The sequence below is a fragment of the Notothenia rossii genome (assembly GCF_949606895.1).
Source record: "Notothenia rossii genome assembly, chromosome: 5".
In the NCBI taxonomy this organism is placed as follows: domain Eukaryota; kingdom Metazoa; phylum Chordata; class Actinopteri; order Perciformes; family Nototheniidae; genus Notothenia; species Notothenia rossii.
In genome coordinates, this window is record NC_136903.1 from 65090221 (window position 1) to 65107205 (window position 16985).

At 38.3% G+C, this 16985-nt stretch overlaps 1 protein-coding gene across 4 annotated transcripts in view; it reads right to left on the minus strand.

Annotated features, from left to right (window-relative positions):
- Window positions 1–1865: 1865 nt before the first annotated feature.
- magi3b (membrane associated guanylate kinase, WW and PDZ domain containing 3b) overlaps window positions 1866–16985 on the minus strand; it is a 161888-nt gene continuing 146768 nt past the window's right edge. For 3 of the 4 annotated variants that reach the window (XM_079682495.1, XM_079682496.1, XM_079682497.1), the window contains exons 14-21: window positions 16101–16308; window positions 15400–15582; window positions 14243–14428; window positions 13682–13778; window positions 11483–11588; window positions 9161–9298; window positions 6237–6375; window positions 1866–5155 (exon numbers count right to left, since the gene is read on the minus strand). In XM_079682495.1, coding sequence (XP_079538621.1) covers window positions 4068–5155; window positions 6237–6375; window positions 9161–9298; window positions 11483–11588; window positions 13682–13778; window positions 14243–14428; window positions 15400–15582; window positions 16101–16308 — 2145 coding nt within the window. In that variant the 3' untranslated portion in view covers window positions 1866–4067. Of the gene's footprint in view, window positions 5156–5277; window positions 5367–6236; window positions 6376–9160; window positions 9299–11482; window positions 11589–13681; window positions 13779–14242; window positions 14429–15399; window positions 15583–16100; window positions 16309–16985 lie in introns of all 4 variants that reach the window. The other variant, XM_079682498.1, reaches the window with a different exon arrangement.

The following is a 16985-nucleotide window of genomic DNA, read 5'->3' on the forward strand; positions in this document are numbered from 1 at the left end:
CCCACCTCTAATTGATACTAAATCTATATCAACAAATGCTTATACCCATTTTAGATAAAGGTTGCATAAAACACAAATACATCTCATATTCTTTCGACATTGTTCAGCAGAAGGTCATTTTTCACACATTAACACATTAGGGTTAGTGAAACGTAATGTTTAGATATTCTTCCTATGGTGTACATCTGAACAAACTTAGAATGTCTATGTTTTCTTTTTGGTTCTTTGCAGACAATTTACCACATCCTCTATGAAATAGTATGAATATAAATCCAGTTTGGTACAGTTCCAGGCATTTGAAAGCAATTTAAGTCAATTAACAACACATGCAATTCAGACCATTCCGTCTATTGCCATTAAGGCTACTCTACTACGGCTGTATAGAGTTCTGAATGACTCAGTGGCTTTCATTCACACCAGGGTCAAAGTCAAGGACTTGATGGTAGGGTGCTTGGCACTTATTCACGTATCAAGCGTTTTTTCTATATTGACGAACATTTTCGAACAAATTACTGTTGTAGATGCCTTAGGCGGAGACGTGCAATTGCAGCATGAATTAGATGGAATACACTGCAGAAGATATGTTAAACTTTAAGGTAAAAGTTACAAAAGGTATCATACCTATTATAAATCTATCTTTGATGTTAAGGTTTATAGTTAGCCTTAGCAAGCTCATTATGTAGAGTCTTTGATGAACTACTTTTAAATTAAAGAGGCCCTTTAAGGTTTTTGGGGTTTTCTATTTCCTGTAGTGTGTTACATAGGTTTTTGCGCATGTAAATGGTCTGCAAATACTTACATCGCAAAAAGAGGTGCTGCAGCAGAGGCACTATGAGAAAAATACAATTGAAACCTGAAAATGAACACTATAGGGCCCCTTTAACCCTCCTGTTGTCTTCGGGTCAAATCTGCTCGATACTTTCATCAATCATAACTTTTTTGTTATACGTCCGATCGCATTAAGGCTTTATGATCCTTTACAGTAGACATTTGAACATATACAATTGCTGATCACCACTTTCATTGAATTCTGGATGATTTAGTCAACTTTGTAACACCCATGGTGTTCCCGGTCAAAAATGACCGCCATAAAGAAAATAAATTAGTAACCATGCGGATCAGATAAAACACACACACACACACACACACACACACACACACACACACACACACACACACACACACACACACACACACACACACACACACACACACACACACACACACACACACACACACACACACACACACACACACACACACACACTTTTTCATGTATACCAGTAGTCTGATACAATATTTACAGTTTGAAAGGGTGTTAAATGAAATTTGGTGATGATTAATGTTTTTTTGTGTTAATGTAATAGCAGTTAAAACAGGACCGGTCAAATTTGACCATGAACACCAAAGTAAGGGGGGGGGGGAAACGAAGACAATAGGAGGGTTAATGGTTTGCAGTTGTTTCTAATTCAGTATGTGTCTTTCATTCATGTGTTCTGCCTTCTTTGCTCTTCTCATTTCAAATAGGGCCCTATTATTCCATTCCTATGCTTTTGAAAAACTGATATTTAATGGACACGACGCATATGATGAGTCTTAGCTTTCTCTTGTAATGGAAAAAGCATCTTCGTGCATTGGAGCTTTCTCTGTCGAGAAGAGCAGTCGGCTACCATGACAACTGGAAATCTGCCATAGAAACAGGAGCTCTGGCAATTTTTTCATATAAAAGGCGGTCTTGTAGGAAGTGCATAAGAAGCAATTTAATCTAAATGTGTGTACAATTATGACAGAAATAGAATACAACAGTTTTAATTACAAATGTTTTATAATGAATTGATTAATTTCGATACAAGAGGTCCAGAAGGTGTTTTCAGTAAAACTTTATTTTTCAGTGCATGAACGGAACACCATGTCAAGGTCATAGTCTATTCTTTTCAATTATTTTTTAAATATGTTCTCTTTTTTTTATACATAAAAAAATAATGGAGCGATTTAATATACCTCTATTTTTCCCCCCCTTGAAATAGCACTCAGCAAGTATTTATAAAGGTGCTGTACAATGTACAAACATTTACATCTACTGTTCCTACAGAATGTAGAAGATACCACAAGGATTGTTTTTCTAATGAAGCGATGCAAGGCCACAGTATGATACAGAGATGAAATAAAGAAAACCAAAGCAGGTAGGAGAACAACAGTGCAGGGGACATACAATAAAAAGGGCATTATCTGACTAACCAGTGACCTGCCTGTACCTGACCCTTAGTTGGATTTCAACCAACCACTATTACTATTGCACACAACTTACCACTGATTGGCTCATGTGTCCTCAAGTCATTTTAAACCTGACAGCTAACTCTCTTATACAATCACAGGCTCTTATCACAGTCACGCACAAACCTTAACCACCATTTCACCAACATTGACTTTATCACACGTTTGCTACTTTTCTGTGTTCCCTGAGCTCGTCCTAATATGTCTTTATCTTATAAGCAGTTGTGCTGAGAGTATATTTCCTTTCCTCTGACTGACTTTACAGTGTAATCCGACTATTTCTCATTTTCATTGACCCCATGATGGAACCAATTGTTTATCTCTTCAGCTCAACAACCATTCAAAAACATAGGAAGTTGTGATCTTTGTATGCTACTTTTACATCAGCAGCATCTCAGTAAGCCAACACATTACCCTCTAGGCTCCATTTTCCTTCAAGCTTCCCTGTCAGATAATTATACAGCAGGATTGACAAATACATACATTAAAAACCCAAATGTTTCTTTTCTCAGTGGGCAAAGGTTAAACCATTAGGGACATGACTTTTGCACATTATAATATAAATTGACATGTTGGCCGTAAAGAGAGAGTCTTTAAAATAAATGAAATAGCTTTATAAAATAATAAACATATTACCGATAAGAATAAAATGGCATTGGTCGCAAGTCAACATCACAAATTAGATACAACTCATGGTCATTCTGATATGCTACAAGGGCAGATGCAGTGCAATGGAATTCAATATATATTTAAGTTAGAATCTGCAAAACATGACACATTCAAATATATATGTAGATATAATATTTCACAATGAGACACGTTTGAGCGATTGCGAACATTTGGTAGAGCGGTTTGCGCGTTACCTATACATTTCATGAACTACGAGATCCATGGTAATTCCTAGCACTGAAATACATCAGAGGTGAAAGCGCAAATAACATGGGAGAAATCTCTGGATTCTATATCAAAAATGTGGAATGGCTTGGTTACAGCTACATATACACATATTATTCTATCATCTCAATAAATTACACACTGGTTGCTTATCATACACATGGTAAACGAGATCTCAAACCACAAGTTTCTGGTCTTTTTAATGATACTGTTCGTAAGGAGGAGAGTCACGTCTGCAATCGTAGAACAGTCTTGAGTCCCCGGTAAAGTGTATGCTTGCTGGGTTATATTCGAAATGTGCCTGGAGTGGTAAATGAGAACTATAAACAAGAAAATCATCCTCAGTGATGTGCAGAACACGTGCAGTAAAACAAACAGAAGGACCGACTGCATGCAATTGAGCAAACGTTTAAGAAAAAGACAGTCAAAATATCCCGCTATGAGGCCGAGAGCTAAATGAAACCCGAGGTGACAGTCACACTTGGTGTATACTACAGGCGAGAGGCTAGGGCCTATCTCCTTTTCTTTGCATATGGGTCATTGCATTGTAATGGGTGAAGCGCTGTTGGTAGTCATGGTTCCACAGGAGGCTCCCAGGATTGGCACATATTCACATTTCAAAATGTCGTGTCTGGTGAGGCCCCGAGCATGCCACACATGCTTAAGTCTCACATCAAAGATGATGAAGCAGCGGACAAGGCAGAGGGGGAGTTGCTACATGCCAACACGTTATGTCACAGGACTCCCAGAAAAAGACAGAGTCCAAAGAGAAAATCTGGAACATGGACCAGCAGGTAATAAAAGTGGCACCATGTTGCCCTGTTTTATGGAAGAACTCAGAAAAACAACCCGCTGAGAGCACTGTTAAATATTCTCATGTCTGGGTGATTCAATATTTATCACAAAGGGTCTTGAAGGACCTCTGCTTCGGTGAGGATTCTGGCTGAGCAGGGCACTTTCCAAGGGCCGGGGATAATGGGTCCCTTTGGGCTCTGCGGGGTCCCTGGAGTACTGTTTATAGAGGCCACAAAGTCTTCCCTACTGCTGGCTTCTTTGGAGTGAACAAATGTGTCTTCTCTTCCTTTTGCCTCTCTTGGTGAGACCACGGACCCTTTTCTACTCCACAAATCTTTAAAATGCAACAGTGATTCTCTTTTGTTGACGGTTCCTTTACTTGAATTCTTGTCTTCCATGGATTTCCCATTAGCATCTCTTTGCCCTGAGTCTTTAGATGTACCTTTCTCGCCTTCTCTGACTTTATGAGACGTCCTGCGGTGCTGAAACTCTCCCCCCACTCTTCTTATGAAACTTTCTTGCTCATGGCCAGGCTCGATCCTTTCTCCTCTCGCTTCCATCTCTCGTCTTTGTGAGTATTTTCTGGTCCCAATGGTCCCCCCTTTGCCATTTTTCTTTTCATGATCCAAGCTCTCTCTGCTGGAGGAGACTTTTAATCTTCTCTGGGCGCCTTGTGGATGTTCCGCACGCTGCACTGTTGAAGCCGCTTGCTGTGCAGCTGGAGGAGACTTTCTAGGGCTTGTGGATCGTGTTTTTGTCTGAGACATCCTTTTCCTAGTCAGCGTTTCTTCCTTCGGCTGACTCTCAGTCTTTTTGGGACCGTGATGCTGCTCTTTGGCTTTAGGAAATGCCTCCCCTGTGTTCTTTGGGCTGCTTAGCTCTCTGGGGTCCTTAGGGGGCCTGGTCCTTCTGTAGAAGTTAATATGCTCAGGGGAGGCGGGAGAGAGCCTGTCTGCCTCTTTCTCTGACCTCTCACCAATCTCCTTCACTGAGTCCAAACCCCTGCTGCGGGGCTTGTGGCCTTGGGGGGAGATGCTGCTCCAGCTGTGCGAATGTTTCAGATTGCTGGAGAAGGGAGGGGAAACAAAGTTGGAAGCCCCGGTGGGATATGGAGAGGAGAGGGGTGATGTGTCTGATAAAAACACCTCTCCGGGAGAGCTTGCAGGTGAAATGACTTTTTGATCATGTTGACCTGAGAACAAAAGCACACATTTTACATTAAGACTCATTAAGGGCATACAATCATTTGAATACACACACAAAACAAGAAATGTAGCAAGAAAGGTTAACAGAAGGAAAAGAAACAAGAATTACCAAGGTAAAATAGAAGCAGCCAGTAAAGCAGTGAAGATGTTAGTGTTGGTGCTCAGTGTAGTAGCACAGAGTAGAAGAAGCTGTACTACCTGCATCAGGGGCAAGAGAAGAAGAGCCAAAAGAAAGCAAATGGTTAGAGATTCAATGCATAAATAAAAAAGTCAATAAAGAAAGTACATTTAAGTCGATACGGACAGTGTTCCAAAATAGGCTCGGGAAACAAACAAAAGGATGGAGTCATTATCATTAGCTAAACGTCAGGAGTATTTATGTATTCAGCATGTATTTAACTACTGTGTCCTTGCCCGTAAACACATTTAGTAGATACATCCAATCTAGTTGTTAACATAATTTAATTGCGTTAATCTAACGTACAACATTCTACATTTGGACGGAACCAGGCAAGCTAGTTTTTATGCTAATAGACAACTTGCTCTCGTCTTAAAGGGGCACTATTATGCTCATTTTTTGTTTCATATTTGTATTTTGTGCCTTAACTGTGTGGAAGAAAAACTCCCTCTGGAGAGCATTTACATGGATAAAAACATATACTGTATATCACACTACAGGAAAGGGAAAACCCAAAAAAGCATAATATGGCCCCTTTAACTTCGACAGACAGACAGGACAATGATATCAAGGTCTTTTATAGCTCTCTGTAAAAAGTAAATAAACGTATTTCCCAAGCTATGCCGTTAAGGAGTTTGTAAAGAAAAAACGACAATACCTCTTGGAGAAAATAAAGGATTTTATACCAGATATAAATTAAATATGTAAATGCAATTAGGTCAACTAAGTACTAAAGTTCCCCTACTATCCTTGACTCTGCCAAAAAAGACAAACTAGCAACAGCTTTCTAGGCCCGAGAGCAGTCTATATTGACTTTAAACTCAAAGTGAATTGGTCTCTGTTCTGTATGCTATAACCATCATTGATTTAATGGTGTGTGTAGTACTTACTGCCGTCCTGAGCCAGGCCCGCCCCTGGTCTGAGCAACAGCACCACTTTGCTTCCACCAGCCTGGATCAGCTCGATAGCCCGGGTGTGAGAGATGCCGCGTGCCGGCTCCCCGTTAATCTCCACTATCTCATCTCCAACCTGTCAGTAAAAACAGAACAGGCAATTACCAAACAGAAACACATCTGATCGAAGCCTAGTTTACTCCGCTGTGCATACATTCCCACTTTCACTCAAACAAACAGAAGAGGTATGCCTTCACAAACACGCTACATATCTAAGTATCTAAATTGCACACACAGCCTTGTAATACCCCAGAGGTATCGCCTATTATTGGAGGCAAAATACCTCGTGATAAACAGTGTAAACATGTCATCCTGTTAGTATCTAATCAGTGTTGACATTTGTCTCCACCCTTGGCTAGGCAAAGTTATGCACAGATCACAGCTTGGCAAGCCTGAGATGGATTTCAGCCAGCAGCTTCTCATCTGCACCGTCTCCCCTCTCATCCTGACAATAACAGAGGGATTACTTCATGGCCATGGGGGAATTTTTATTTAGCTGAACCTCTTTCAGACAGAAAAAAGTACAGGGTCCCTCACAGTGTGAACTTTCCTGGAAATGGACAGCGTCATACATCAGGCTCTCTCATACACTGTTCATAGATAAACCATGAGAAACTAATGCACTGTGTATACACCAGAACATATACCTTGAATGTATTGTAGTATTCGTGACCGAGGAAGTACAATAGGAAGAAGGTTGAAGTGCATGAATGGATCCAAAAACACTTACAGTAGCCTTTCGTCCAGGAGACCACTGGCACTTCTTCACGCATCTTCTGTAGTTTATTTAAACCTAACATGACATATTTGTGACTTCAGGGTTGGGAGGGTTCCTTTAAAAGTTAATTCAGTTACAATTACTAGTTAAAAAAATACTTTCTGATTACCTCAATATCAAATACAATGCAAATAAATGCAAAAGAAAAATTGTGTCATCTTACATTACAGGGTAGGCCTACAGAGTAAAACAGTTTAAATGCTGTTTAAGTTTAACACATGAATTAAAAGCAAACAGTATCTTTGTTCAATAAATCAGGTGTCCACTTACTGCATTAAAATATATTTAAAATAAAAAAAAGAGTGAAAGTAGTCTAAAGGAAAACCTAATTAACATTTTAGGCATTACATCTACCAGTAATATATTGATCGGTATTTCAAAATGCCTTGTGACATTACAATCCTGTTACTTATCCCAATTCTTTTGAAATGTAACAGTAATCAGATTCATTTTTGTGTGATTTAGCCGCAAGCCACATTCTTAACCTAAACATAGCCAGCACTTTTGTTTTCCCTTATTGTAACCAGAGTGCAGATTGACATGTTTCTAGACATTCGCAGGTAAACACACACAAAATGTGGAATAATTTCCCGTGAGATATCACATTACCCATATGATCATACGTTGCCTCAGTGAGAAATACACACAGACACACACTCAAGGAAACACTAGTTTAAAAAAAAATACAAGATAGAAATCTATTATAATAAGCAAGAAAAGAATCCAATCATATCTTAAAATAGAGGCCTAAAGACTATCTCCCCACTCTCTCTCTTATTGTGCAGCTTGGAGATCTTGAATTACTTTGCTAAATGAAAGCGAAAACTAGTGTAAACACATCTTAGCTGAAAGCACCACAACATTATACCCTGAACACTGAAGCTGGCAGTTGTTGTAACTCTATTCATTAGTTTTATCCCTGGTGCATTCAACACACTGCAACAGAACTAATATTTGTTTTACTGCTCTCCTTCATAAACGAGTAAATGTGCAACATTTGATTTCAGCCATGTAACGCTCAGTATAATAGCTTAGCAAACTGTATAACAATATGAAATGTAGCAAAATGAGCTCCCAAGGAACGCATTCACTTTGATTTAGTCAGTTTCTTTTACTTCTTGTTAATAAAGTCTCTGTTGATGGTGATACCTGTCTGTCGATCATTCAGTCTGCCTGCCATACACTTTGTCCCACAGCGAGACATCTTAACATTAATATTCATTGTCCAGAAACAATGAATCTTAATAGTTTTATGACCGTCTGACCTTTAATTTTAAGTTTAGAACATTTTATGTGCTTTCCCGTTGCTCAACTATGCACACAAGATATCTCATAATCTGATATGTGAATTTCAATGAAATACTCCAAGCAGATTCATTAACTCTCAGAGATAATGAGCGAGAAAAGAATGACCCCATGGCCTTTCTTGTAGCTCATCCCTGAGGGGACTCTGTATGCTGTCAGCCCCTCCACTGTGAAGAGTCTAAGAATAGCGTAATTAGCAATATGTTGTTTTTTCCATCCAACACTGAGTATATGTTGAGTCATTGGTTAACTTGAAAAAATGATATCCAGATAAATTAACCTTCACCTTCAGATCGTGAAAAGCAATGTGAAACCTGAAAGAACAAGATTTGAAACTAAAAAAATAATTGTTTTGAATCTGAAAACGATAAAAATGTAACTGAAAAAAATAAGGATTCAAATATCAAAATATGTATAAAAGTGAAATCTGAAAATAAATATTTTATTCCAAAAAAATTGCTGAACTGAATCAAAATGATATTCAACCTGAAAAATGATTTCAAATACTTATTTTTATTTTGAATACATAATTTTATTTTTCAAAGTTCAGGATAAAAACTCGAACTTTCAAATAAATTGTATTTTTTTGAATGATCAAAACTTATGACCCTGAAATAGCTCCATAGATATCCTAAAGAAACGTTAAACTCCCTCAGCATGATTATTCTTCCAGGTTGTTCCAGCAGTAAAAACCAATTCCAGTCCTCATAGGTCAGAGCTGATATAAGGAATTATTATAAAGGAAAGATATTTATTATATTATAAAGGAAGCACTCACATGGATCCTTCCGTCCAGCTGAGCAGCTCCGTCCTCAGCCAGTCTCAGGATGTACAGGCCCATGTTGTACTCTGTCCCCCCCCGCAGGCTAAAGCCAAAGCCCCTGGGACCCCTCTCCAACTCCACTGTCAGGCAACCCTGCGCGATTAAACACAACACAAGTCATCAATACACTCACATAGAGAAAGATAAAGACATGCAATAAAATGTACACACTCATGCACATAACATTTCCATGAAACCACATATACTTGCTGGGCTTAATGAATACTTCCTGTGATAAAACAAGTTCAGGGTGCAGTTTATTTAGATGGAAAACGTCATTGCAAAACATTCTTGTTTAATTATTGCCCTTTTTTTGTTCTTTTGTGTCTTCAGGCCAAATCGTCCTTCGGATCGGTTATGTCTCATCAGACTCAGTGAATGGTCTATTGATTTGAGATGTCATTATTGATTCCCTCTTCTCTGAATGGCTTTATTCTTTGTTTATATTGATCGGAAAGTAACGTCATTTGAAACTATAACAAGAGAAGGCAATATAAAGAAATACAAATGTTTAATAATGCCCCTTAACACTAGAACCGACAGGGGTCGCTGTATACCTAAAACAACCAACGGGTAAAATGTACCCGCTATTAGAATGCATTGATTTTCAAGGTACAATATTCTCTTATTTATCATACTAGAACACAGGGTTAACAGTGAGTTTTGATCGCCCAGTGATGAAACGTATACCAATAGAATATGTGGACTCTCAGCTTTCTTATTGTATATGTATGCAGATAGCATGAAGCATGAAATATCGCTAACGTGAGTTATGTGCAAAGTGTCTCTCTCTATCTATAACTATCTATCGATCTACTATCTATAACTATCTATCTATCCATCTATCCATCTCTCTCTCTCTCTATCTATCTATCTCTCTCTCTCTAACTATCTATCTATCTCTCTATCTCTCTCTCTCTATCGATCCATCTATCTATCCATATCTCTCTCAAACTATCTATTTATCTGTCTCTCTATCTCTCTCTCTCTAAGTCTCTCTCTTTATCTATAAGGAACTGCAGTAAACAACAGGCGTTGCTATAGTAACACATCATGTTTATGTTTACGCGAGTCAATAGCGCGAAAATCACTGCATTTTCTATAAGGTAAATATTACCCGCTGGTGCTGATAGGTATAAATGGCAATATTTTTGGCAATTTTTTCAATCTGACTTCATATTGACAATTTTTTTACAACAGAGGGTGCTACATAACACACTTTCAGGAAAAGTCACAGACTGGGAGACTTGAATATCTTTTTGGAAAAAAGTGACATACAATCAAGAAACAGCTGCGGGTAAAATGTACCCGTTGGCGGTTCTAATGTTAATGTATGAAATATGTGGCATATTGTGAGCTTTCTGAGGTTACTTAAGTGTGAATAAGTACTATGTGTCTGCTGTTGCATCCACTGTTTGCCATGGTGATTGTAGCTGCTAAATGAGTCCTAGGTCGAGCAGTAATTTAATCAAAATTATGTAAAGCATAATTTTCCGGTGACTGCTTTGTGCTCAAAAATCCATTATCTAATCAGCAAAAAATATTAGGAGAGAGAAAAGACTCTGCCAATAAGACTTCTTGTCAGTGGTGCAACATTGTGAGATTGGGAGCATGTTGAATAACTGCTTCACTCCACAAATCTCTGGCCTTAGTTTCCAAGAGAGTCAAAGTGCCAACTTCTGGGCAACCCTGACACTTCTTCTCGCTACATTGTGAGCATGGGCATACACTTTGGGAGCTAACATTATGTATCAAGATTTACAATTCTTCGTATAAGACAACATTCAATATCATTTTTAGATAATATTCAACAGCAGCTCTCCACTTTAGCTGTGATGTCAGGCACTCTTTAATACAGAGACTATATGAAAGATGTTCTGGCCTTGTAGCCTGAATGAATAAGGGTTAAAAAAACAGTGTGAGATTCATTGAATGGGAACACAGGAATAGAAAGTATGAAAGTTATAAATGATAAAAGCAAAAATAAATAGCTAGCATTCACACCTAATGAATGCAGAATCCATGAAGTCAATGTAACTCAATGTAATGTATCTGGGCAATGTGTCGCAACAAAAAGGAGGTCAGAGCTTTACAGTATGTGTTGGGAACATCATGCTTTATTGTAAGAAAAAGATAAACTGAAATATTTATTTCATAAAAGTCATAAATGTTCGAGCTTGCATACTTATTATTTAGAAATATGTGCCTTTAGCAGTACAACCTTCAGATATTCGAAAAGAAAACATATAGTAGAAGCAATAGGAGAGATACTCTTACCTGATTGGGTCCCGTCACACACATCGTTCCCTGCTCACTAAGTGGAAGAGTTTTGTGGTCAGACCAGTTGACAGCCTCCCTTTTCTCTTCCAGGTCCAGGTTATAACTATAAAAAAAACAACAGATATTTCTTCAGTAACACATGCTGTACAAATCTTGCTCAAGGCCACAAACACAAAAAGCCATTATGCAAATCTACAATGTATTAAATGCTGGATTTTTAAGAGGCACTATTATGTGGATTTTCAGGTTCACATTGTATTTGTGTACTGTGACATGTTTACTTGCTTTAATGGTCAAAAAGCTCTTTATATTTCTCATACTGCCTGTGTTGCAGCGCCTCTTTTCACCCTCTGTCTGAAACCAGAGCCTTGTCACTATGTAATAAACAACCTACTTTGATGGGCTGTCTTCTGAGTGGTTAAACATTGCTAATGGTGTTCCTCAAGGTTCTGTTTTAGGTCCACTTTTATTCTCCATATATATCAACAGTTTAGGTGAAAATGTGGATGAAGCTACTTTACATTTTTATGCGGACGATACCGTGATGTATTGTGCAGGTCCCTCCATTCAGGAGGCGGTTGTTAAATTACAGGCTGTTTTTAACATTATTCAGACTCAGCTCTCTGAACTAAAGCTTCTTTTAAATGTGGATAAAACCAAGATAATGCTCTTTTCAAAAGCTAAAAAGTCACCAGAGCCTGTTTTAGATATTGTATCAACGCAAGGAACAAAACTTGAAGTTGTTGCCTGTTACAAATACCTTGGTATCTTGCTTGATGACTGTCTCTCTTTTAAACTTCATGTCAATAACCTGCTTAAAAAACTGAGGGTTAGGCTAGGTTTCTTTTTCAGGAATAAGTCCTGTTTCTCGCTTGAGGCCAGGAAAAGGCTAGTCACTGTGACCTTTTTACCTGTGCTGGACTATGGTGATCTGCTGTATATGAATGCACCTGCCAACTACCTAAGCAAACTAGATGCTGCGTATCATAGTGCTCTGAGATTTGTCACTAACTGTAAAGCACTTACTCATCACTGTACACTGTATACCAAGGCAGGTTTACCATCACTCACTGTACGGAGGCTCAGTCACTGGTACACTTTTATCTATAAAGCTATGTTGGGCAAACTCCCGTATTATATCTGTTCATTGATAAAGCAGAAAGTTGCAAGCAGCTATTGTCTGCGATCACAGGATATAGTCTTGTTAGATGTGCCAAGAGTAAGGACTGTCTTAGGTAAGACAGCTTTTATGTGCGCAGCTCCACTTGCTTGGAACAGTCTACAGGCAAAATTGAAATTGAGCATTTTTATTTCTTTGAATGTATTTAAGGCATGTCTAAATGAAATGCTTTCTGACACTCTGGGTAGTTGTAAATGTTGAATATGTAAATATGATATCCTCTGTTGTTTGTATGTTGTTTTTATGTTTCATGTGGAACTAAATGATGCAGGTCTCCCTTGTAAATGAGATCGATGATCTCAAGGGACTAATCTGTCTAAATAAAGGTTTGAAATGAAATGAAATGAAGAACACATTACAGGAAAGGGAAAACCCCCAAAAGCATAATAGGGCCTCTTTATTGTATTCCACACGTTTGTGTTTATTCAGCTGCTTTTTTTCTGAGAAGGAATATTCTCTAGTTGTTTGCTCTGAGGGCACCCCTCCCTCTTCCACATATCATTTCATGTTGAGTGTAATTACAGAGGTTGTTTTATGGTTTATAAGGGCAGCTAGCTATATCATTGTATTAATATTACCAAACCATAACCATAAACATAAAGGGATTTACTTTTAATCTTATGGGGGGTTCTTGTTGTGTTTATTGTTGTGCTCTTTTGCATAACATCCTCAGGCAAAAAGTGGGAGTTGGAGCAGAAAGAGAGAGGAAAGAGGAGTTGGCCATTACAATGTGGAGAGAAATACACAAATGTTTAGTGAAGGTGTCTTTTGTGGCTTGGGCACATTTTGAATTTGTGATTGTGGGAATAAAAAAAAACAGCTGACGAAAAACAAGACAAGCTTCATTCCTGGGAGAGCTATGCACAAGGGGGTTATTGTTGTTTGAGCGTAATTATTTAGGGTTGGGTTAATATGCAAGAGATGTTTTGAAAGTTTCAAAGGCCTTTTACTCCCGGGGCCTGAACGCTTTGTATTTCCCTTTTTTTGTATGCCTTTATTTTGAGTGAGATTGTTACCGTTCATCCTGTAGTGCTGACCTATGACCCAGGGTTCTGTGCTGAAGAGCTGGACTCTGCTTAGCTGAACTCGCTCCAGATGGAGGGCCCTTGTATTCTAAAAAAAAACATTTTCAAGTTCAAGAAATCAGTGTGAAAAATAATATATAAAAAAATTACTTTTTTTATTGTAATTTTAAAATGAAGAAACAATACTTTCGAATATGGTCAACAACAAGAAGATGCAGCATTCAAAAAAAGCATTATCATCAGACGTAGCTGTCTTACTTAATGTGTTAGTATTACATTAACATGTTTGATTTAATGACCAAGGTTTCTTTTTCATTAATTTAACATTTTCAGATGAATAGGGTTTATTTTTTATCCATTTTTGAATACCTCCATTAGAACTCAATCTGACAGTAAACTATTAATATTCTCTAACTAGTTTGATAGCTTTGATTAAATGCCTTCAAAACTAATTTCCCTGTTGCTGACAATAAAGTAAAAACATTTTAATTGAACCAAATTGATGACAATACCAACATAGTCCTGCAGACATGTGCACCCAGAGATACCCACCGTCCTCAGGAACCACAGTGAGGGTGACCACGTTGCCGGCCTCCTTGATGAGCAGCACGATGTCGTTGTGAGAGAGCTCGATGATGGAGCGCCCGTTGACCGCTGAGATACGATCTCCGACGTGCAGCAGGCCGCAGCGATCCGTGGGACTGCCATCAATGATTCGCCCGATTTTGTGTGGAATGACTGAAATGGTTAATATGAAGAGAAATGACACATTACCACGTAGATGTAGCAGATATTGTGAACAAAGAAAATGTGTCTAGAAAACCAATATAATAGGAGTTTATATTGTCAAAGCAAAACTGCTTTGGTTTGTTTAAATCTGGTTGAGATCTTGAATTGTTCAATGCGTGAGAGTGTTAGTTGTGGAAATGTTTTTATCAGACATGAATATATTTATTTTTTGTTCATTGTCACATATTTGGTATTTTCAAAGTCCTCAGAGTCCTTCACACTTGGCTTTTTGAGGAAGCTAAATATTCCTGACTCCAACCAAGAATTGACTCGCTTCTGGGCTAAGGGTAACACATAGAAAATATTTTTTTCCTACCGCAGATATATGTGGTTATATATGATTCTGTATGATGTGAGATACACTCTATAAAGTGAATAACTGGCTACTTTATGTAATATGGCATAGCAATGTCTATGTGAGCTAGAACAAGATCTAATCTGAATGATATATTAAAGCAAAGACAATCAAGATAATTTAGTTTGTTCTATTATTCAGTCCCAATTGACTTGGTGTACATGCTTTTTACATCAGTATGTATCACCTATGGAAGATGAGCGAATCATGGTTTGTTCTATGCGTTAGGCACTACCATTAAATATACAGCAGCTTATATAAATCCTAGAGATCCTCCTTCTCTGCTACAAATAAAAATACATTATATTTTGCAATAACATCAGAAAACCAGACATCAATATGTTTTTCTCCTATTGTCTTTGATACCACTGGACTATATAGGGATTATATGATGATACAAATATTGTGGGATAATCCATTTGCAGTAGTAGCAATTTCCAGAGGGATAAAAAAAACTTAAAACTGCTTTTTTTTGTACATCTAGATATCTACATTTCCACCAAATATAAGCCTAAAACGTATATTGTAAATGATTGTTGCAGGATTTGAGAATCTAAACACTCACCTCCATGGGGCGGTTTGCTCTTGGAGGTGAGGATGACGAAGCCAAAGCCCTCAGATTCTTTGCGGTGGAGTGTGATGTCAAAAGACTCGTGGTCCAGATCGCAGGGCATTGGCAGGTGAGGTAGTTTCGGAGAACCGTTCACCAGCACTGGAGCCATTTCCAGAGCCTCTTCATCGTTCACATCTGAAATAAAAGGATACAGATGTTATTTGTGTTTTTTGCAACTTTGTATTTGCCTGCAATCCTGATGGTTTTTATAGAACCGACTGGAGTTTATTGTGTGCTCATGTACAATAAATATGCAAATAAAAGTGGTGTCTTGAAAGTGCGGCGGTGTAATTTACAGAGTGTGGATGTTGAAGCTGGTTGCCAATAACTACCAAAGACAATATTGAATCTAAAATTAAAGCTGTGATATTACTTTAGATACAACTGCATGACCATTGCTCAAACGGCTTCATCTTGGACCAGCTATACCCATTTATTGCTAAAGACAACTTCTGAATAATTATCTTTTTTTAAAACATACATCTTTATTTTAACCACTAAGCAATGTTGTCACTGTCAAAATATAAAGTGAGCCAGAGGATTTTTTTCTCCGGATGTCCAGTGTGGTGTTAAGAGCAACACATTTATCATGATCTAAATATAACAGTGTCAGGTTTTTAAGTGTGTCAGGTGTTGTTCTACTTGTTACCCACCTCTGTATATGACCTTCCTGCGGATAGTCAACATAACTTGACCGTTGCGGGCAGCGTTGGTCATCAGATCCAGCACCTGCTTGTGCGAACGACCTTTCACCATCACACCATCGATGCCAATGAGCTCGTCTCCCGCTCTCAGGCGACCATCCTTTTCTGCTGCTCCGTTGGGCACAATGGCCCCGATGTACACCTGGGGAAACACATTCTGATGGAGGGTTAGTATGAGGAAGAACTGGCCTTTGAGGAAAATTTGATTTATTAATCATTAAGGTGCAGAAGTTGTGAAAAAGTAGAGACAAACAAGTGCAATCTTTGACTACACAACGTGTTATTTACACACCTAAAACCTCCACAAGAAAAATAGTTACTCTCAGTATTCTATTTTTCCATAGTACCACACTGACACTGTCAACTGTTACTGTGTGTGTTAGTGTGAAAGTATTACATCACAGAAAAGGCACATAAGTTGATTTCAAGGGTTTACCAAATTCAATTGAGAACTATGTCATTATAGTCTGATACTAAGGTGTCATGTTCTTGCTGCAATTTTGTTTCCTGTTTTTTTTAAATATATGTTTTACTTTAGTTTTGTTGTACTTCCTGTCTCTGTGTTTTCGCGGCTGTTGGATTGTCAATTTATTTTCACATGCAACCTCTTGAGTTTACCATGCCTCCCCTAGCTGTGTTGTGTCTTTGTGATTTGTGCTGTGTGTACTGTATATGTGCCCATCTTCCCTAGTATCTTCATTGTCAGTTGGTCATCTACTTTTCCCTGGTGTTGTTCGGTCAGTCGCACTTCCATATTATTCTGGATTTCCTCGTCTGTCCTAGTGTTCTCATAGTCTTCCCAGTTTGTTCCTTATTTTTTGTGTCAGCTTTCAT